Source organism: Hyla sarda, chromosome 5 (genome assembly GCF_029499605.1).
Source record: "Hyla sarda isolate aHylSar1 chromosome 5, aHylSar1.hap1, whole genome shotgun sequence".
NCBI lineage: Eukaryota > Metazoa > Chordata > Amphibia > Anura > Hylidae > Hyla > Hyla sarda.
In genome coordinates this window covers 271,296,399-271,319,616 of record NC_079193.1, presented here as the reverse complement: position 1 = coordinate 271,319,616, position 23,218 = coordinate 271,296,399, and the positions used below count along the sequence as shown (strand labels likewise).

General features: G+C 43.2%; 1 protein-coding gene across 2 annotated transcripts in view; it reads left to right on the top strand.

Annotated features, from left to right (window-relative positions):
* The window catches only part of LAMA3 (laminin subunit alpha 3), a 241,209-nt gene that overhangs the window by 8,813 nt on the left and 209,178 nt on the right, over positions 1 to 23,218 (top strand). For both annotated transcript variants that reach the window (XM_056521739.1, XM_056521738.1), the window contains exons 2-3: positions 6,964 to 7,116; positions 16,874 to 16,991. In XM_056521739.1, the coding sequence (XP_056377714.1) occupies positions 6,964 to 7,116; positions 16,874 to 16,991 (271 nt within the window). The remainder of the gene's footprint in view (positions 1 to 6,963; positions 7,117 to 16,873; positions 16,992 to 23,218) is intronic.

Genomic DNA, 23,218 nt, shown 5'->3' with positions numbered 1-23,218 from the left:
ATGGGATTATTGTAGTAGTGCAGTAGGGTTTCCAGTAATCTATGGGATTATTGTAGTAGTGCAGTAGGGTTTCTAGTAATCTATGGGATTATTGTAGCAGGGCAGTAGGGTTTCTAGTAATCTATGGGATTATTTTAGCAGGGCAGTTGGGTTTCTAGTAATCTATGGGATTATTGTAGCAGGGCAGTAGGGTTTATAGTAATCTATGGGATTATTGTAGCAGTGCAGTAGGGTTTCTAGTAATCTATGGGATTATTGTAGCAGTGCAGTAGGGTTTCAAGTAATCTATGGGATTATTGTAGCAGGGCAGTAGGGTTTCTGGTAATCTATGGGATTATTGTAGCAGGGCAGTAGGGTTTCTAGTAATCTATGGGATTATTGTAGCAGTGCAGTAGGGTTTCAAGTAATCTATGGGATTATTGTAGCAGTGCAGTAGGGTTTCTAGTAATCTATGGGATTATTGTAGCAGGGCAGTAGGGTTTCAAGTAATCTATGGGATTATTGTAGCAGTGCAGTAGGGTTTCTGGTAATCTATGGGATTATTGTAGCAGGGCAGTAGGGTTTCTAGTAATCTGTGGTATTATTGTAGCAGTGCAGTAGGGTTTCTGGTAATCTATGGGATTATTGTAGCAGGGCAGTAGGGTTTATAGTAATCTATGGGATTATTGTAGTAGTGCAGTAGGGTTTCTGTTAATCTATGGGATTATTGTAGCAGGGCAGTAGGGTTTATAGTAATCTATGGGATTATTGTAGTAGTGCAGTAGGGTTTCCAGTAATCTATGGGATTATTGTAGTAGTGCAGTAGGGTTTCTAGTAATCTATGGGATTATTGTAGCAGGGCAGTAGGGTTTCTAGTAATCTATGGGATTATTTTAGCAGGGCAGTTGGGTTTCTAGTAATCTATGGGATTATTGTAGCAGGGCAGTAGGGTTTATAGTAATCTATGGGATTATTGTAGCAGGGCAGTAGGGTTTCTAGTAATCTATGTGATTATTGTAGTAGGGCAGTAGGGTTTCTAGTAATCTATGGGATTATTGTAGCAGGGCAGTAGGGTTTCTAGTAATCTATGGGATTATTGTAGCAGGGCAGTAGGATTTGTAGTAATATATGGGATTATTGTAGCAGGGCAGTAGGGTTTATATAGTAATCTATGGGATTATTGTAGTAGTGCAGTAGGGTTTCTGGTAATCTATGGGATTATTGTAGTAGTGCAGTAGGGTTTCTAGTAATCTATGGGATTATTGTAGTAGTGCAGTAGGGTTTCTAGTAATCTATGGGATTATTGTAGCAGGGCAGTAGGGTTTCTAGTAATCTATGGGATTATTGTAGCAGGGCAGTAGGGTTTATAGTAATCTATGGGATTATTGTAGTAGTGCAGTAGGGTTTCTGGTAATCTATGGGATTATTGTAGTAGTGTAGTAGGGTTTCTGGTAACATAAGGGAACAGGCATCCCTCCATGTTATCACTTTCTAGATGGCTGAGACATGTTTCCTGAGACTGACAGACTTTTCCGTGTCTGGGATGTAGGTGTGGGTTGTCATGAGTGTTTGGGGTCAGAAACAGGTTGACTAAATGCAAACATATGCCATCACAATCCAAATAGGTGTTACCTGCTTGTTCCTCTACAGTAGCATGTTACATGGAAATAGAGATTTTACTGGAATTACTCTGAACTCACATTAGATACTGAACAATAAGATACTGATACATATATTATTAATCCATAGAGTAAGTCATATATATTCCAGCCATAACATTAAAACCACTGACAGGTGAAGTGAATATCATGGAGGGTCACAGGACAATGACATCTTTAAAGAGTTGAGATGTGCAGAAAGAAAACAGTCAATCCTTAAAGTAGTTGTGATGGAAGCAGGAAAACTGGGCAAATGTAAGGATCTGAACAACTTTGAGACACATTACGATGGCTGGGAAAATGGGCCAGATGATGATCATCCTAAAAATGTCCAGTCTGGTGGGTGTTCCAGGAATCGAGCATCTGTAGGATGTGTTGGGGAAACAAGATCTGTGGATACCCCACTAGGAAAGCTCCAGCACAAGAGAAGCAGAGGGGGGGGGGGGGGGGGGTTATTTTATTATTTTACAGCATTGTACAGTACCCTGTGTTGTTGTTTTATTAATATATATATAATTGTGGGGTTGGACAACTCATTTGAAAAGACAGTGGGACCGTTGATATTTTAAAGAAGGTCTTTCGCTGTAATAGCCTATGTGGTCTATAACATTTATGTAAATTAGTCCCCCCTCAAAAAAATAGCTCTAAAGGCCTGGCCACTAGGTGACTCCCATTTCGCAGTCTGTTGCTGTTCACTGACTGTTGTAAGGCTCAGTCCGTCTCTAGTAACAGAGAACCCAGGACGGAACACAAAAAGTGGGGCAGGGCTTAGCTACTGCTGTGTACAGGAGAGGGGCCGGGTACCTGCAATCTATAAGCCTGTCTGCTTTCTCTACAAGATCCACTCTGTCTTAGGCAAATCAGTTCTTCAATTTTATCTCCGGAGCAACAACAGTTTAGTGCTTAGCATAACCTCTTATTTGTTATGCTGCTGTTTCTTTATTTTTTCTCACATAGCTTAGTGGTAGAGCACATGCTTCACAGAGCCTGGATAGCTAAGACTTATACATAGCACCCTCCAAAGCCAGTGTAAATACTAGTACACCCACATGCTATCTATAGTAGAGTACTCTGTGAATTGTCTTCCAGCATAGTGCCTGCCTTTTCAGTCCAGTGCATTTTCACCAGCACTATGTTATGGCATAACAGTGAGGAGTCAATGCTGTGCTGTCATTTGTCATATAAGTAAGGGTAAGGAAGTATAGGTGTGAGTGCTGCTGGCAAACAGTCCATCTCTAGTCCCACCCATAACAAACTGTGCAATATATTCCAAGGGCATCAGTAACAGCATTGATAGCACTAAAACCACTTTGTCCCCACTCTGAAGGAATAATGTAACAAACCCATGCTGGCTTTAAAACTTCAGATACACTTTCCACAACCTTTCAGGTAAATTTTGAATCACTACTACTTCTAAATATGTCAATGCTATCCCAGGGAATCATTATAAATATATATATTATATACATTTATACATGTGAATCAGAGACCAAAAAAAAGTCTGCCATGCGCCAACACATGCCATATTATGTAGGTATTGCTTATGGAGTCCAATCTGCATCATGTTATAGAGCAGGAGGAGCTGAGCAGATCAATATATAGTTTTATAGGAAAAGTTCCAGGATAACTTATGAGTGCCTGACATATCTCAGTCATACTCAGTGACTGACATATCCTGACATATCTCAGTCATACTTAGTGACTGATATATCCTGACATATCTCAGTCATACTCAGTGACTGACATATCCTGACATATCTCAGTCATACTCAGTGACTGACATATCCTTACATATCTCAGTCATACTCAGTGACTGACATATCCTGACATATCTCAGTCATACTCAGTGACTGACATATCCTGACATATCTCAGTCATACTCAGTGACTGACATATCCTGACATATCTCAGTCATACTCAGTGACTGACATATCCTGACATATCTCAGTCATACTCAGTGACTGACATATCCTTACATATCTCAATCATACTCAGTGACTGATATATCCTGACATATCTCAGTCATACTCAGTGACTGACATATCCTGACATATCTCAGTCATACTCAGTGACTGACATATCCTTACATATCTCAGTCATACTCAGTGACTGACATATCCTGACATATCTCAGTCATACTCAGTGACTGACATATCCTGACATATCTCAGTCATACTCAGTGACTGACATGTCCACTGCTACCCAGACTATAAGATTTGGTGCTTCTAAGAAACACTAAACAGTGACACAAGGCCCTTGATAAAGATCTGCAGTTTTTTTTTGCACATGGCAGAGCTGTTTGAAACATATGTCCCAGGTCACACATTATAGTATAGACCAGATTTGCACTTTGCAGCTTACTTTAGATGTTAACTAGAGATGAGCGAACTTACAGTAAATTCGATTCTTCACAAACTTCTCGGCTCGGCAGTTGAAGACTTATCCTGCGTAAATTAGTTCAGCCTTCAGGTGCTCCGGTGGGCTGGAAAAGGTGGATACAGTCCTAGGAAAGAGTCTCCTAGGACTGTATCCACCTTTTCCAGCCCACGGGAGCACCTGAAAGCTGAACTAAATTATGCAGGAAAAGTCATCAACTGCCGAGCCGAGAAGTTTGTGAAAAATCGAATTTACTGTAAGTTCGCTCATCTCTAATGTTAACGTTTAGATATTTTATATTAGTAAGATGACTTTAACCTCGCTCCCAGTCTCTAGGCCAGAGCCTGTATTCCACACTCATTGACAAAAAGATATGCATCTATTTCTATGCAGCACCTTCATTACATACCCCTGTCTCTGGCTTGATCATTTGCAGAAGCTTATCAGAAGGAAATTTGGTACCCTTACATGTCCTGCCATTGACAGCCAGCCACCGTCCTTTGTTTGCAGTTGTGTTGTGATCAGGAAACCTGGACTGCTACGAACTGGATTTTTAGTGTAGAATCAAAGTTCTGTTTGGGATCTAGTGATAGTTGGGTTTAAAGGGATACTCCAGCACTAAGACATCTTATCCCCTATTTAAAGGATAGGGGATAAGATGTCTGATCGCGGGGGTCCCGCTACTGGGGACCCCCACAATCTAGCATGCAGCACCCACCTGTTAGCACTGCAGGAAGCACTGGAGACTCCAAGTCTTATGCCTCCTGACCACAGAGATGGAGTATAGGGACGTCACGACTCCTCCCCTGTGTGGCGTCATGCCCCGCCCCTGAATGCAAGTCTATGGGAGGGGGTGTGATGGCCGTCAAGCCCCCTCCCATAGACTCACATTGAGGGGGCGGGGCGTGAAGTCACATGGGGGCGGAGTCGTGACGTCACGATACTCCGTCTCCGTGGTCGGGAGGCATAAGACTTGGAGTCTCCAGCGCTTCCTGCAGTGCTAACAGGTGGGTGCTGCATGCTAGATTGTGGGGGTCCCCAGCGGCGGGACTCCCACAATCAGACATCTTATCCCCTATCCTTTGGATAGGGGATAAGATGTCTTAGTGCCTGAGTACCCCTTTAAGAATAGTATTCTCTGGGCTAATGTGCCACAGGATCAAACAGCAGTTGGGTTTGGGTATGGCATCCTATGGGCAAATGTGTCGGTGGTCATGATCTTTCCCATTCTGCAACACTGAAGGTGTTTACCTGCTGCTATGGCTGCCAGCCCCACTGACAGTATATAGTATGCTATATATAGTATGTGGACATTTTGTTTACTTATCTGTATGTAATTTTCTTGCTCTGCACCAGTTAATTTTGCGTTGGATTTCCATTCCATTACTTCATCTTTGCATCTACCGGTATATGTTTTTTATGTAAAACATTCTTAATAAAGATTTATATGTTTATATTGAAGGTGGTGTTATAACTAAATTTTTTCTGTGTACAGCCCCACTGACAGTAGATTCGGACTTGGTCCCGACACTGTCCCCGTGTTATGACCCCTGGCTTGCTTCTGGTTTTCTCTCTGGACCCTGAAATGGACTTACTCATTTGCTTCGGACCTGGTCTGTTTGACTATGCCCTTTAATGTTAGCCCCATGCACTTAGTCAGGGTAAGGACCTTTGCCCAGTTGGAGGCTGAAGTTAGGTCAGATCATCCAAGTAGATAGGAACAATGAGTTGGGTACAGTTTAGTTGCAACAACTTCTTCTTGGTGCATTTTTGTATTTGTCAATGAGTGTAGAATGCACTGACTGTGTGGATTTGTATTTTGGTTATGAGGAATAACACAGGGCTTCAAAACTAAACATATAAACAGTATTAATGGTTTTATATGTGTTTCGGTGATCGTGGTGTTTCATAGAAGCAGTTCTTGGCATGTTTCCTAGACTTTCCTCTTCATCTCTCCATTATGCAGTGACTTTTTTGCACAGCAATGATGTAACTTTGCCTTTTGCCAAGCGTGCCTTTTAAAGCTGTGACACATAGATGTCCTATATATCTGGGTTTGATTAAAAGTAGGATCTACTTGGGTAAAACAGATAAAGTATTTCCATTGTGACTCAAGGGATAAAGGTATTTTTGTTGGCTAGATGATGGTTTCTGATAACTCAAACTGCTCGGTGTATGCTGTATAACCATATGATTTAGTCAATTTTTGTTTTTAGAGCTATTGTGCCATATCATGTAATCACGTATAATAATACTGAGGGGCAGCTATTCTTCTTACACATTGGAAATTCAACACTACCAACATTTTCTCCTGCTTTTTTTTTTTTTTTTAATTAGCATTTGTAACAGTGACTTTGCTCAGGGACCCTGGGAACATCAAACAGTAAGACCAACTCCATAATGAGGGACTAAGAAGGGGTTTTAACATGCATAAAAAAATGGAAAACTGGTATACTTACCTCCCCCACTGCTTTCACTGTCAAATCTTTTGGTCCCTGCTGTGGTTCTGCTCTTCTTGCGTTCAATTACGTCTTGCTCCTGCAGGAACTGCCACTAAACCCAATGTTAGGTTTGCGCAGGGAGCGAAATGTCCTTGAAAGCAGAAGAGGCAGCCCCTTTAAAAACATAAGAATGGAAGGAAAACATGATTTTATAACTTTGCAAACAGTCATCAGGTAAAAGACAAGTATTATTTGTTTTAACTCCCTTTCAGCTATCTGCCCATGTCTGCTGCCCTTAGTATGATATACTGTAGAGCTGACAGATTCCCTTTAACCTATTTTATCTTCTAAAAATGAATCTACTTAATGTGGTTTTGAGGTGGGGAAGATGCTATGGTCATAGCGCTAACTTACTTAATATGACTACATCATAAAAAAATTGTAAAAAAAATCATGCTTTACTTGTTTACTTCCCCTTCAAATGCTTACATTTGTTTTTTCCCTCACAGGGTCAGTCTTGTGATTTCTGCGACTCTTCTGATCCCAATAAAGCACATCCAGCTTCCAATGCCATTGATGGCACAGAACGATGGTGGCAAAGTCCCCCGTTATCCCTGGGCCTAAAATACAATGAAGTCAATGTCACTATTGACCTCGGACAGGTAAGCTGGGTTTTTTTTTTTTTTTTTTACTATGCCTTATAGATATCCTGTATATCTGATCACTTCTTACTATTAATCCACCACCAGCTTTCCATTTCTAAACCCCTGTCCGTGGTGCTGATGGGGGCGGTAGTGTTGCACCACATAATGACATGCTTTTTTGTATCCTTGCTAATAAGATCATTTGATTAATTTGATAGATACAGTCATTCCACCTCAGCACCAAATACCCAGATAATAAACTATCAGTCGTAATTTTGTTTTTAGTTGAAATAATTCTTAAGCGGCAAGTTTGTGATTATTACTGTATACTACTATCTCACTGGTGTAAATTAAATCTGAAGGTCATTGTTATGTATTACTATATTAACTCAGAAATCAATAAGAAGATTTCATTAATCAACGCACGTTGACATAGTCATAGAAAGTACAAATATGATTGATTTTATCGAGTCTTCATCATACGGCATGATAAATATATTGTGGTATGTATTATAGATATGTTGTACGTATAAGAGATATGCTTCTATATATACATATATATATATATATATATATATATATATATATATTATGCAACTTTATACAGTTTAAAGGGATACCCTCATTATCAAAAGCGAAAGGGAGATACCTAGAGACCTCAACCGGTGCAGAGAACAGAAGACAAATGACAGCGCATGGCAATGTTTGGAAGCCCCATAGTGAATGAATGGAACACTGGCAGTGCATGCATGTTGCCAGACATTTGGCGGAAGTTTGTCAGCTGTGGATAGGGGATTACTTTTTATAAAATAAGTATACCACTCATAGGTTTACATAAACCTTAGCCACATAGGATCACTACACTCGCTGAAAGACCTGAAAAAAATGTCTGTTTGAATTTAGCAAAACTTATCTCACTAAATGAGAACCAGGAACCCCTTATAGCATGTTTGTTGAGCACTCCTTAACCCACCTAACGCTGTCCACACAGTGATAACCTGGAGATGGAGCTGTTAGTCTGGGTGACAAGCCTGGCTGTCTCACTCGTCACACTATGCCCCTCTGACAGCCTTGTTTTATATCAAGAAGTGAAAAGAAAGACGCTTCATAGTGAAAAACCACCACATGCAGTAAAGGAATAAAGGTAGAATCAGAACCAGAGCATGTTGTGTATACTATACACAACCATGGTCAAAGCACAAATAACAAAGGAATGAGGTGGAATCTGCAGCCTTCCTGCCCCCGAACAATATCGACAAACCAGGATCAACACTCCTCCCCAAATAGCAGGACTGCATATGACCAACAGGTAGGATCAGGAATCAAGTTTAATGGACCATCATGCAATGCGTTTCACTGCTCTAAGGCAGCTTCATTGGTTATTGGGGAGAAGTATTGATCCTGGTTTGTCGATATTGTTTTGTATCAGACATGTAGTCAATATAAGCCTGTGTTGCCTGTGTCTAGCTGTACTGCACAAGGACTGATCATGACATCTATGGGGTTAATGCTGCTGAGACTGGTGCAATCCCGGTTTCGGCAGTTGTGGCGGCATCCCAGCTGTGATTGACAGCCGGGTCCCGCCGGCGATCTCCTGGAGCGCATCGTGCTGAGCAGGATATCGTCAGGACGTATGCATACATCCAGTTGTGCTAACTAGCTAACAACTGGGACATATGCATAGGTCCTAGGGCGGGAAGGGGACAATGCTGCTACCATCTCTATGGGATGAGGATATATAGTAGTTACACACCTTGCCCCGAGGCTGTGTTCACACTCTGCATTTCTTGCTGCGTTTTTTTTTTGTTGTTGTTAAAGGGGAACTGAAGTGTGAGACAAGTTATCCCATATCCAAAGGAGCAGAGCTTGCTCCATGCATGAGGAGAGCTGGGTTACGGGCAAGAGAACGCAGTGGGTCCAAGCGCTGGTCACCACACCCCCTCCATGTATCTCTGTGGGAGATCTGAAGATACAAACGCTGCATCTCTGGCTTTCCCATAGAGATGCATAGACGTCGGATGTCGGCCACCGCTTTCTGCTGTGGTCAACACAGCTCTGTGCAGGAGATCGCAGGGGTCCCATCGGTCTGACCCCCACAATCAGACACTTATCTCCTGTCCTTTGGATAGGGGATACATTGTCATACACTGTAGTACTCCTTTAATAGAAATTCTGCTGTGTATATAATAGATATGTTTATGTATTCTGGTTACTAGGTTGTAATGTTTTACCAGGATATTGCTCATCATAGGATATGAGAAATAGCTTATGACTGACCTTAGTACTTTATCATTGATAACGTTTTCATTGAAGGCTGTTGTTGCCAAGTATAAAATCTTTCATTGTACACTTTTTAGCAATCTATTATTATACATCATATTATAAAGGTATCAATAAATGTATAAAAGTATACAGGGAAATAACAAGAAACCTTGGGGCCTCATAGCAAATCCTGGAATGCACTCTCACTGTACCATGACCACCTTTACCAGCAACTTCAGGAAAGAAAAAACATATCAGTATTCTGGTCTTCCTATTGTAGGTTAATAAGATAAGTTAGATCACACTAAATCTACTATACAGTGCCTGCCTTTGTTCCTATAAAAGCAAATTGATGCCACTGTAAATAAAAATGACCACCTATGACCATCTTGTTCATAACCAAGATAAAGAAAATGGCATTTCCAGGTTCCATGGTGTTTTTTTATTTGAAGGTCATTACAGCAATAAAGAATAGAAAATATTGCAGATACAAATATATTTATTTTTATTTGTTATTTATATCTTACCTCAAGGGGTTTAGTGTAAAGGGGCCTACCGACAATGAGTGTTGGAAAATAAGGATTGGGTAGATTGGGTTTTAACTCTGTAAATTTGTTCTGTAGGGAGATAAAGAGCTGCCAGAACTGTAAGTAAACATTCTAAGGCTGCATTGACTTCACGAGTGGCATCTGTCGAATGTAGTGTTGAAACGAATGTCTTGAAATTTTATACTAAAATCCAATCTGACACTTTTTTGTCTGTTTAACTAAAAAAAAATCTAATCCATTTTTATGTTTCTCAATCTTTCCTAAGACTAATCCTAAGCTACTGCTCATGTGTAAAATAAATTAGTACGATTAAACGGGTCAAAACATACAGGAATGTGATTTATTCCACCATTGAATTGAGAGGCAAAAACCATGGTCAGCCACGATTTTCTACCTGACAAAAAATCGGGCAAAAGTTGATGTATGTGTTGGAGACAATTATTTAATAGAAGTCAATAGATAAATTTAGATATATACGATTCTATATTATTTTTAAGGATAGAATAGAACCTTATGAACTCAACAGATGCAAAAATCATAATGTGAATGCAGCCTAAGGTGTGTATTCATGCTATTGGGGAGGTCAAAGGGATAGGTAGTCACATGTAGATCTACAGCGATTAATCAATTAAAGTCTGCATCTTCCCTTACTCTCCGGTGCTTTTCTTAAGATGCTGTTGGCCAGCGACATCTGTAGCCTACCTGCAGCACTGACACTGCAGCCTGAAGTGCTGTACAGAATCCGGTGCTGCCTCCTTGTCCTCGGCGTCTCCAGTGACAAGAAGCCTCCGGTCTTGACATAGCGGGAGCCTGCCTGTTGGGCCAGAAGCTGACAGATCTTCCTGGTGCAGGAGGACGGCCATCCCGAATATCTGTAAACCGCTCCTTTTTCCCTGCAGTGGGGCTCATATGTTATACCTTTAGGTGCTGTCCCCTCTCTTTTCTCCCCGTTAACCCTTCAATTTCTAACCCTTTGCTCTTACCCTCTGTAAACCTTTCAGGTGCTTTTACCTCTCTTTTCCCCCCTCTTCACAATTTGGTCCCAACTTCCTCCCGCCTTCTGTTAACCCTTCTCTGGTCCCCCAACCCCATTCTGGGTTTTTATCTGATTAATTGATTAATCGTACCAATAATAATGAATTGATTTTAGAAATAATCATTTGTTGCAGCCCTAGTCAGGTGCATATGACGGTGAGCTTGTAATATGGTGCGCAATTTGGAACTGAGTGATAATAAGAAAAACTGAATTTGATGTACACCATCTGATGGGACATGCTGAGAATACACATACAAAAGGACTCAGTAAAATTCAATAATTCTATTCAGCAGTATGCACTGATACATGAAATACATAGCTCAAAAATAAAGGGAACACTAAGATAACACGTCCTAGATCTGAATGAATGAACTAATCGTATGAAATACTTTTGTCTTTACGTTGAATGTGCTTACTACAAAATCACACAAAAATTATCAATGGAAATCAAATTTATCAACCCATGGAGGTCTGTATATTGAGTAACACTCAAAATCAAAGTGGAAAACCACACTACAGGCTGATCCAACTTTGATGTAATGTCCTTAAAACAAGTCAAAATGAGGCTCAGTAGTGTGTGTGGCCTCCATGTGCCCATATGACCTCCCTACAATGCCTGGGCATGCTCCTGATGAGGTAGCAGATGGTCTCCTGAGGGATGTCCTCCCAGACCTGGACTAAAGCATCCGCCAACTCCTGGACAGTCTGTGCAATGTGGCGTTGGTGGATGGAGCGAGACATGATGTCCCAGATGTACTCAATCGGATTCAGGTCTGGGGAACGGGCAGGCCAGTCCATAGCATCAATGACTTCCTCTTGCAGGAACTGCTGACACACTCCAGCCACATGAGGTCTAGCATTGTCTTGCATTAGGAGAAACCCAGGGCCAACCGCACCAGCATATGGTCTCACAAGGGGTCTTAGGATCTCATCTCGGTACCTAATGGCAGTCAGGCTACCTCTAGCAAGCACATGGAGGGCTGTGCGGCCCCAAAAAGAAATGACACCCCCACCATTACGGACCCACCGCCAAACCGATCATACTGGAGGATGTTGCAGGCAGCAGAACGTTCTAAACGGTGTCTCCAGACTCTGTCATGTCTGTCGCATGTGCTCAGTGTGAACCTTCTTTCATCTGTGAAGAGCACAAGGCACCAGTGGTGAATTTGCCAATCTTGGCAAATGCCAAACGTACTGCACAGTGTTGGGCTGTAAGCACACCCCCCACCTGTGGATTTCGGGCCCTCATACCACCCTCATGGAGTCTGTTTCTGACCGTTTGAGTGGACACGTGCACAGTTTTGGTCTGCTGGAGGTCATTTTGCAGGGCTCTGGCAGTGCTCCTCCGGCTCCTCCTTGCACAAAGGTGGAGGTAGTGGTCCTGCTGCTGGGTTGTTGCCCTCCTACGGCCTCCTCCACGTCTCCTGATGTACTGGCCTGTCTTCTGTAAGCGCCTCCATGCTCTGGACACTATGCTGACAAACACAGCAAACCTTCTTGCCACAGCTCGCATTGATGTGCCATCCTGGATGAGCTGCACTACCTGAGCTACTTGTGTGGGTTGTAGACTCCGTCTCATGCTACAACTAGAGTGAAAGCACCGCCAGTATTCAAAAGTGACCAAAACATGAGCCAGGAAGCATAGGAACTGAAAAGTGGTCTGTAGTCACAAACTGCAGAACCACTCCTTTTTTAGGGGTGCCTTGCTAATATGCATATGACGGTGAGCTTGTAATATGGTGCGCAATTTGGAACTGAGTGATAATAAGAATTTGAATTTGATGTACACCTTCTGATGGGACATGCTGAGAATACACATACAAAAGGTCTCAGTAAAATTCAATAATTTTATTCAGCAGTATGCACTGATACATGAAATACACAGCTCAAAAATAAAGGGAACACTAAGATAACACGTCCTAGATCTGAATGAATGAACTAATCGTATGAAATACTTTCGTCTTTACGTTGAATGTGCTGACAACAAAATCACCTGTTGTCTGTTCCATTTGCACAACAGCATGTTAAATTGATTGTCAATCAGTGTTGCTTCCTGAGTGGACAGTGTGATTGACTTGGAGGTACAATGTGTTGTTTAAGTGTTCCTTTTATTTTTTGATCAGTGTACAATAACACTGTATTCAGGATATGTGTCATACATAGGGGGCAAAGAGCAACCATTTGTTTTACTGTAGCCTTTTGTGCTCTTGTTGAAGTGCCCCCTCCTGTTTGTGTCAACCACTCTTAGGTCTTGGTTGGCATTGCCCACTTATTTTTAAAATCTCACATTGTTGTAATATATATATATATATATATATATATATATATATATATATATATAAATGAAATTTCTCCCTGTGAGGTCACAGTTTTATTCCTGCCAGGGAACAGTAGTAAATTCCAAGCCCTTGTAAATGGTTTATAATCTGGCAGGAGGAGAAAATGTGAAGGTCTGGAGCGGTGTGATTGTAGTATGCCCACGTTTGACTCAAGCAATGCAGGAATAATTAACTACAGCATTTTTAAAATCAATTTTAAATCTGTTCATAAAGACTGCATAAAGACTGAATAAGGCTATCCTTCATATAAGATAGGGCCAGGGACTATTCATAGGATTCAGATTATTGGGCAGACTAGATGGGCCAAATGGTTCTTATCTGCCGACACATTCTATGTTTCTATGTTTCTAAGTCTGTGACTTATACCAGGTGAGTATGAAAGTCTAAAAGGGGATCATTTCATTCTATACTGTGCAACATACAAAGGCTTATCCTCCAAATCTAAGGGATTGTAAATACACAATAAATATTGGAAAACAAAGCAATGTCCAGCACAAGACTCAGGGGAACGTACGTTTATTCAATAGCCATAGTAGACAGACATCAGAACTTCACAAACGTACAGGTGACATGTTTCAGCCTTAGCAAAATGGTCTTAGTCATACCTTAGGTATGACTAAGGCCATTTTTCTAAGGCCGAAACGCGTCACCTGTACGCTTGTGAAGTTCTGATGTCTGTCTACTATGGCTATTGAATAAACGTACGTTCCCCTGAGCCTTGTGCTGGACATTTCTTCGTTTTCCTGCATTCCTGAGGTGGGGTCCACCCCTGGTCTGTGCAGCAAGGAAATTACAGAGGGTGAACTGAAACACATAGTTGATTTTTACAAATAAATGTTAATTGCAGACAAAGATCAGACAAAACATTTCATCCCAACATTTAAACATTTATAAGAAATGCTTCTGTTTGTAGATGTTACATATTTGTTATATCACTGTCTGGTGTTCCTTTACTGTCTATTAGATAGTTGTTAGCAAATAGCTTTTACCTACCAACAGTGAAATGCTTGTTCCTACCATACAAATCAACACTTCTCAATAGTAATTTATCTAGCTTGAGAGCAAGCGATCATTTTGATATCCAGTATGCCTGATGCTTCTTCCCCTGATTCGTACAGTCGGTTGAAATTCAAGACACACTCATACACATTCACACATTTAGGTTTTTAGTGACATAAGGAGAAATGTATTCAACAAGCGATCATTTTGATATCCAGTATGCCTGATGCTTCTTCCCCTGATCCATACAGTCGGTTGAAATTCAAGACACACTCATACACACGTTCACACATTTAGGTTTTTAGTGACATAAGGAGAAATGTATTCAACAAAAAAAAAATTATTCATGCAAATGCATCTGTACAGTCAAATGTACGCAAAGTATGCATTCGAGGTACAATAAACAATGGTAGCAAAGAAACAATATCAAGGTAGTAACAACAAGAACCAGAGATACATAATAAACGGATAGGGGGAGGTGGGGAGGGATGGAGGAGAAAGGAAGCATATAATTCAAGTCCAATGGGTAGTAATTCATAGCAGTATAGCGAGATATAAGATATCAGTTATAGGCTTAAAGGGGTACTACCGTGCTGACAACTTATCCCCTATCTAAAGGATAGGGGATAAGTTGCCTGATTGCACGGGGTCCCGCTGCTGGGGACCCCCACGATCTCGCACGCAGCACCCCGCTCTCATCAGGCCCCGGAGCAAACATCGCTTCGGGTCTGATGACTTCCGATTACGGGTCGGAGTATCATGACGTCACAGCTCCGCCCCATGTGACGTCACGCCCCGCCCCCTTAATGTAAGTCTATGGCAGGGGGCGAGACAGCTGTCTCGCCCCTGCCATAGACTTGCATTGAGGGGGCGGAGCGTGACATCACAGGGGGCGGAGCTGGGATGTCACGACCACCGGCCCCATCATCAGACCCGGAGCGGATGTTCGCTCCGGGGCCTGATGAGAGCGGGGTGCTACGTGCGAGATCGCGGGGGTCCCCAGCGGCGGGACCCCGTGCAATCAGGCAACTTATCCCCTATTCTTTAGATAGGGGATAATTTGTCGGAACGGTAGTACCCCTTTAAATAATACATCATATCAGCCGTGTGGGAAGAGGAAGTCCAAGGGTCCCAGATCTTATTAAATCTTTCCGTAGTATCTTCACGGATAGCATTCAGTTTTTCAGACAGCATAATTCTATAAATTTTAGAGATCACTAAAGAGACAGAAAGCAGCGGTGACCGCCTCTTAGTAGTTATATGGATGCTGGCTGCCAGCAAAAAGAATTGTATCAGGCGGAAAAGTGCATTAGATATACCCTCCGGTTTGTGTCCCAATAAGCAGATCGCAGGGTCAAGAGTCAAGGACTTGTTCGTGACCGAAAAAAATTAAGTCCAAGATGGCCCTCCAAAAGGTAACTACATGTGGACATGACCACCAAATATGTAACATAGTACCATCATTTGGACATCCCCGAAAACAAAGTGGGGAGACCGTAGGAAAGAGGGTGTGCAAATGAGCCGGAACAAATTATGATCGATATAGAACTTTAAGAGCTGTCTCCGACAAGGAAACCTGACTGCTTCCTTTACTCACTTGGGTGCAACACTCGTGCCACGGAGATAAGAGCAGGGATATTTGGAGGACCTCTTCTCACGGCAACATAAACAACAGTTTAGCATCTTTCGGGGCTTGGTTAAGAAAAGAGTATAAAATGGAGAGGGCACCAGGACAAAGGGGGGTATAGATGGACATTGCTTCATAACAAGAAGCCTCAACTAAAATGCCAGGGGACATTAAAGAGTGTAAATAGGAGAACTTCTGGGGGACTCTAAATATCTCTGAAGAAGGGGGGTGAAATCTACTCATAAATGCAGATTGGGATATACGTTTTTTCCCCACCAAAAAATGGTGAAGAAAGAAAGAGCTTCTGCGATATCCACCAAGAAAAGTCTGACTATCGGAGACCTGGAGGAAAGAAGGGGTTATACCCTCTTTGTGACAGACATTTAGGTTTTTAATTCCAATAATTGAATATCTATCATTACCGATCATAAATAGAGGACTACATAAAGGAAATACTGAGACTTCTCATCTGTTTTTAAATCCATCCCTGACTTTGTATTTAATAATTGCAATTAAAATCATGAACATGTGAACACAACCTAGATGGACTGTCAGGTTTATTTGAGGTTTGTCTCCTGTGTATGGCCACCACAAGAGGATTAATCTAATGTGTCCAGTTATGGTGGTCACACATGCTCAGTAGCTCCTCTTGTCTGGTGGTGACAAAGTTATTAATGCTGATGTCCTTTTCAACCTATAGGAAGTTCACCAGAACTGGATACAGTAAATATGGTAGATGAAAACAAAAGAACATCATCATGTGCTGTAATAAGTATAGAACAGTGTTGTCTACATACAGGGGCATTTCTTAATTGATTCCAATTGAAATTTTGTTTTGTTGAGCGTATGGAGTAAATTAACATGACATTGTTATACAACTCATTTTAGTTTTTTATTTCTTGACAGTTTGCCACTCACTGCCTGCAATGTTTGATGATACATGTATCTTTATGGTTGTGTTTAGGTTTTTCATGTTGCTTATGTCCTGATCAAATTTGCAAACTCTCCCCGGCCTGATCTTTGGGTACTTGAGCGATCAGTTGACTTTGGAAGCAGTTTCACCCCTTGGCAGTATTTTGCTAGTAAGTAGTTTTCATTTTCTTTATAGTTTGTTAATATATGTGTTTTTCTTTTTTTTCTACAAACATATGATGTCAGATAGAATGGTCCCCATAGGATATAAAAATATTCAAGTCTACCTTATAGGCTCTCTCACCATAAGGAGCAGAGTGTATGTACTAAAACCTTAATGTTGACTTTAGAATAAGATGATGTTAGGGCCAGGTGTCAAACCTTCTAGTCCAATAATCCAGGAGGAATTTCTTGGCATGTTGTCCTTTGTGTTGTTAATTGCGGTCCCTTGTATGTGTGGAATGCAGGTAGAATGTTCATCTATTCAACAGTCCATTGCCAGCATTTTTTCTTTTATTCATTATTCGTACACAGGCAGGTCAAATGTTTTATGGTGATAACAAAAACTAACAATATTAATGTTAAATGGATCAAAGAGAAGGGAGTGATAGATGGGTGAAAAGCTTGTAATGACAAGACTATTGTAGTTTGTTAAAAGGGATCAACCAGTAGTCATGTTTGTGCTTGGAAAAGTTCACACCTCTGAGACCTGACACCTAGGGCCTCATGTACTATGAATCCCCCTTTTTCCCCCTTTTCATTGTGATTGTTTTTATGATCATATGCATATGATTTTATGATCATATGCATGAATAGGGTTCCACATGTCTTTAAACTTCAGCGCATCAGAATTGCACCAAAGTGTGTCAAATTATGACAGCTTAAAAAGATGCCAAAAACAGGATGAAAAATTACATAAATTACTTGAATTGTGAAAAAACTAAAAACCACACCCACATTTTGAAAAATAAGCAGTAAGTGACGTATTGGTTAGAAAAATAGCTAAAGTTTAGTGCATCTTCTGTGCACAATTAGGCTAGGTTTCCACTTTTTTGGGGGGGCAAAAACACCAATAAAAACGCCCATTCTGTCGCATGGCGTTTTTTTTGTGAAAAAATGCTGCGGCCAGATGTTAGCTGCAAGTCAATAGGGAACTGCAAAATGCCATATCCACTTGGAGTTTTTCAGTTTGGCGTTTTTTTTATCCTTTTGGCGTTTTTCAGCTATTTTTTGCTCCTTGGCAGTTTTTAAAAAACAATGTTGAGACTTTGGCGTTTTTTAAAGGAAAATCTTGGCATTTTCCTCCCATAGAAGTCTATGGGAGTGAAAAAATGCTAAGAAAAACGCCATGTGGGTTTTAACTTTGGCGTTATTGATGGTGTTTTTTATTCTTTATTGGACTTTAGCGATCAAAAAAGTGATGGAGATACCTTTTTTAATAACATTTCGTAGAGTACCATTAAAAAAAATTATAAAAAAGATACAGTAGTGATATAAAAAATTTTATTTAACGAAATTTATCTTTTTTTATAACAACATTTTTATTAATTTTTAAACAGGGATCAATTTATGTGTGCGGGCAGGGCAATAAACATTTTGCCGACAATAATAAAAATGTAGTGTGTGTGTTTTTCACTTTTTTTCATTTTTTAGGTAGTACTATTACTCCCAGCATGGAACACACTGTTCCATGATGGGAGTAGTAGTACCTGTACTGTTACGCCGAGCGCTCCGGGTCCCCGCTCCTCCCCGGAGCGCTCGCTTCACTCTCCCCGCGGCAGCGCTCCGGTCACGTCCTCTGACCCGGGGCGCTGCGATTCCGCTGCCAGCCGGGATGCGATTCGCGATGCGGGTAGCGCCCGCTCGCGATGCGCACCCCGGCTCCCCTACCTGACTCGCTCTCCGTCTGTTCTGTCCCGGCGCGCGCGGCCCCGCTCCCTAGGGCGCGCGCGCGCCGGGTCTCTGCGATTTAAAGGGCCACTGCGCCGCTGATTGGCGCAGTGGTCCCAATTAGTGTGTTCACCTGTGCACTTCCCTATATCACCTCACTTCCCCTGCACTCCCTTGCCGGATCTTGTTGCCTTAGTGCCAGTGAAAGCGTTCCTTGTGTGTTCCTTGCCTGTGTTTCCAGACCTTCTGCCGTTGCCCCTGACTACGATCCTTGCTGCCTGCCCCGACCTTCTGCTACGTCCGACCTTGCTTTTGCCTACTCCCTTGTACCGCGCCTATCTTCAGCAGCCAGAGAGGTGAGCCGTTGCTAGTGGATACGACCTGGTCACTACCGCCGCAGCAAGACCATCCCGCTTTGCGGCGGGCTCTGGTGAAAACCAGTAGTGGCTTAGAACCGGTCCACTAGCACGGTCCACGCCAATCCCTCTCTGGCACAGAGGATCCACTACCTGCCAGCCGGCATCGTGACAGTAGATCCGGCCATGGATCCCGCTGAAGTTCCTCTGCCAGTTGTCGCTGACCTCACCACGGTGGTCGCCCAGCAGTCACAACAGATAGCGCAACAAGGCCAACAGCTGTCTCAACTGACCGTTATGCTACAACAGTTACTACCACAGCTTCAGCAGTCATCTCCTCCGCCAGCTCCTGCACCTCCTCCGCAGCGAGTGGCCGCTCCTGGGATACGCTTATCCTTGCCGGATAAATTTGATGGGGACTCTAAGTTTTGCCGTGGCTTTCTTTCCCAATGTTCCCTGCATCTGGAGATGATGTCGGACCTGTTTCCCACTGAAAGGTCTAAGGTGGCTTTCGTAGTCAGCCTTCTGTCCGGAAAAGCCCTGTCATGGGCCACACCGCTCTGGGACCGCAATGACCCCGTCACTGCCTCTGTACACTCCTTCTTCTCGGAAATCCGAAGTGTCTTTGAGGAACCTGCCCGAGCCTCTTCTGCTGAGACTGCCCTGTTGAACCTGGTCCAGGGTAATTCTTCCGTTGGCGAGTATGCCGTACAATTCCGTACTCTTGCTTCAGAATTGTCCTGGAATAATGAGGCCCTCTGCGCGACCTTCAAAAAAGGCCTATCCAGCAACATTAAAGATGTTCTGGCCGCACGAGAAATTCCTGCTAATCTACATGAACTTATTCACCTAGCCACTCGCATTGACATGCGTTTTTCCGAAAGGCGTCAGGAACTCCGCCAAGATATGGACTCTGTTCGCACGAGGCGTTTCTCCTCCTCGGCTCCTCTCTCCTCTGGTCCCCTGCAATCTGTTCCTGTGCCTCCCGCCGTGGAGGCTATGCAGGTCGACCGGTCTCGCCTGACACCTCAAGAGAGGACACGACGCCGTATGGAGAACCTCTGCCTGTACTGTGCTAGTACCGAACACTTCCTAAGAGATTGTCCTATCCGTCCTCCCCGCCTGGAAAGACGTACGCTGACTCCGCACAAAGGTGAGACAGTCCTTGATGTCTACTCTGCTTCTCCACGTCTTACTGTGCCTGTGCGGATGTCTGCCTCTGCCTTCTCCTTCTCTACAGTGGCCTTCTTGGACTCAGGATCTGCAGGAAATTTTATTTTGGCCTCTCTCGTCAACAGGTTCAACATCCCGGTGACCAGTCTCGCCAGACCCCTCTACATCAATTGTGTAAATAATGAAAGATTGGACTGTACCATACGTTTCCGCACGGAGCCCCTTCTTATGAGCATCGGATCTCATCATGAGAGGATTGAACTTTTGGTCCTCCCCAATTGCACCTCGGAAATTCTCCTTGGACTTCCCTGGCTTCAACTTCATTCCCCTACCCTGGATTGGTCCACTGGGGAGATCAAGAGTTGGGGGTCCTCTTGTTCCAAGAACTGTCTAAAACCGGTTCCCAGTAACCCTTGCCGTAACTCTGTGGTTCCTCCAGTAACCGGTCTCCCTAAGGCCTATATGGACTTCGCGGATGTTTTCTGCAAAAAACAAGCTGAGACTCTACCTCCTCACAGGCCTTATGATTGCCCTATCGACCTCCTCCCGGGCACTACTCCACCCCGGGGCAGAATTTATCCTCTCTCTGCCCCAGAGACTCTTGCCATGTCCGAATACGTCCAGGAGAATCTAAAAAAGGGCTTTATCCGTAAATCCTCCTCTCCTGCCGGAGCCGGATTTTTCTTTGTGTCCAAAAAAGATGGCTCCCTACGTCCTTGCATTGACTACCGCGGTCTTAATAAAATCACGGTTAAGAACCGCTACCCCTTACCCCTCATCTCTGAACTCTTTGATCGCCTCCAAGGTGCCCACATCTTCACTAAATTGGACTTAAGAGGCGCCTATAACCTCATCCGCATCAGAGAGGGGGACGAGTGGAAAACGGCATTTAACACCAGAGATGGACACTTTGAGTATCTGGTCATGCCCTTTGGACTGTGCAACGCCCCTGCCGTCTTCCAAGACTTTGTCAATGAAATTTTTCGTGATCTGTTATACTCCTGTGTTGTTGTATATCTGGACGATATCCTAATTTTTTCTGCCAATCTAGAAGAACACCGCCAGCATGTCCGTATGGTTCTTCAGAGACTTCGTGACAACCAACTCTATGCCAAAATTGAGAAATGTCTGTTTGAATGCCAATCTCTTCCTTTTCTAGGATATTTGGTCTCTGGCCAGGGACTACAGATGGATCCAGACAAACTCTCTGCCGTCTTAGATTGGCCACGCCCCTCCGGACTCCGTGCTATCCAACGCTTTTTGGGGTTCGCCAATTATTACAGGCAATTTATTCCACATTTTTCTACCATTGTGGCTCCTATCGTGGCTTTAACCAAAAAAAATGCTGATCCCAAGTCCTGGCCTCCTCAAGCAGAAGACGCCTTTAAACGACTCAAGTCTGCCTTTTCTTCGGCTCCCGTCCTCTCCAGACCTGACCCTTCCAAACCCTTCCTATTGGAGGTTGATGCCTCCTCAGTGGGAGCTGGAGCTGTTCTTCTACAAAAAAATTCTTCCGGGCATGCTGTCACTTGTGGTTTTTTCTCTAGGACCTTCTCTCCAGCGGAGAGGAACTACTCCATCGGGGATCGAGAGCTTCTAGCCATTAAATTAGCACTTGAGGAATGGAGGCATCTGCTGGAGGGATCAAGTTCTCCTGTTATTATCTACACCGACCACAAGAACCTCTCCTACCTCCAGTCTGCCCAACGGCTGAATCCTCGCCAGGCCCGGTGGTCTCTGTTCTTTGCCCGATTTAATTTTGAGATTCACTTTCGTCCTGCCGATAAGAACATTAGGGCCGATGCTCTCTCTCGTTCCTCGGATGCCTCAGAAGTTGAACTCTCTCCGCAACACATCATTCCACCTGACTGCCTGATCTCCACTTCTCCTGCCTCCATCAGGCAGACTCCTCCAGGAAAGACCTTTGTTTCTCCTCGCCAACGCCTCGGAATCCTCAAATGGGGTCACTCCTCCCATCTCGCAGGTCATGCGGGTATCAAGAAATCTGTGCAACTCATCTCCCGCTTCTATTGGTGGCCGACTCTGGAGACGGATGTTGTGGACTTTGTGCGAGCCTGCACTATCTGTGCCCGGGATAAGACTCCTCGCCAGAAGCCCGCTGGTTTTCTTCATCCTCTGCCTGTCCCCGAACAGCCTTGGTCTCTGATTGGTATGGATTTTATTACTGATTTACCCCCTTCCCGTGGCAACACTGTTATTTGGGTGGTCGTTGATCGATTCTCCAAAATGGCACATTTCATCCCTCTTCCTGGTCTTCCTTCTGCGCCTCAGTTGGCTAAACAATTTTTTGTACACATTTTTCGTCTTCACGGGTTGCCTACGCAGATTGTCTCGGATAGAGGCGTCCAATTCGTGTCTAAATTCTGGAGGGCTCTCTGTAAACAACTCAAGATTAAATAAAATTTTTCTTCTGCATATCATCCCCAGTCCAATGGACAAGTAGAAAGGATTAACCAGATCTTGGGTGATTATTTGCGACATTTTGTTTCCTCCCGCCAGGATGACTGGGCAGATCTCCTCCCATGGGCCGAATTCTCGTATAACTTCAGGGTCTCTGAGTCTTCCTCCAAATCCCCATTTTTCGTGGTGTACGGCCGTCACCCTCTTCCCCCCCTCCCTACTCCCTTGCCCTCTGGTCTGCCCGCTGTGGATGAAATTTCTCGTGACCTTTCCATCATATGGAGAGAGACCCAAAATTCTCTCTTACAGGCTTCATCACGCATGAAGAAGTTCGCGGATAAGAAAAGAAGAGCTCCCCCCGTTTTTTCCCCTGGAGACAAGGTATGGCTCTCCGCTAAATATGTCCGCTTCCGTGTCCCTAGCTACAAGTTGGGACCACGCTATCTTGGTCCTTTCAAAATTTTGTGTCAAATTAATCCTGTCTCTTATAAACTTCTTCTTCCTCCCTCTCTTCGTATCCCTAATGCCTTTCACGTCTCTCTTCTCAAACCACTCAT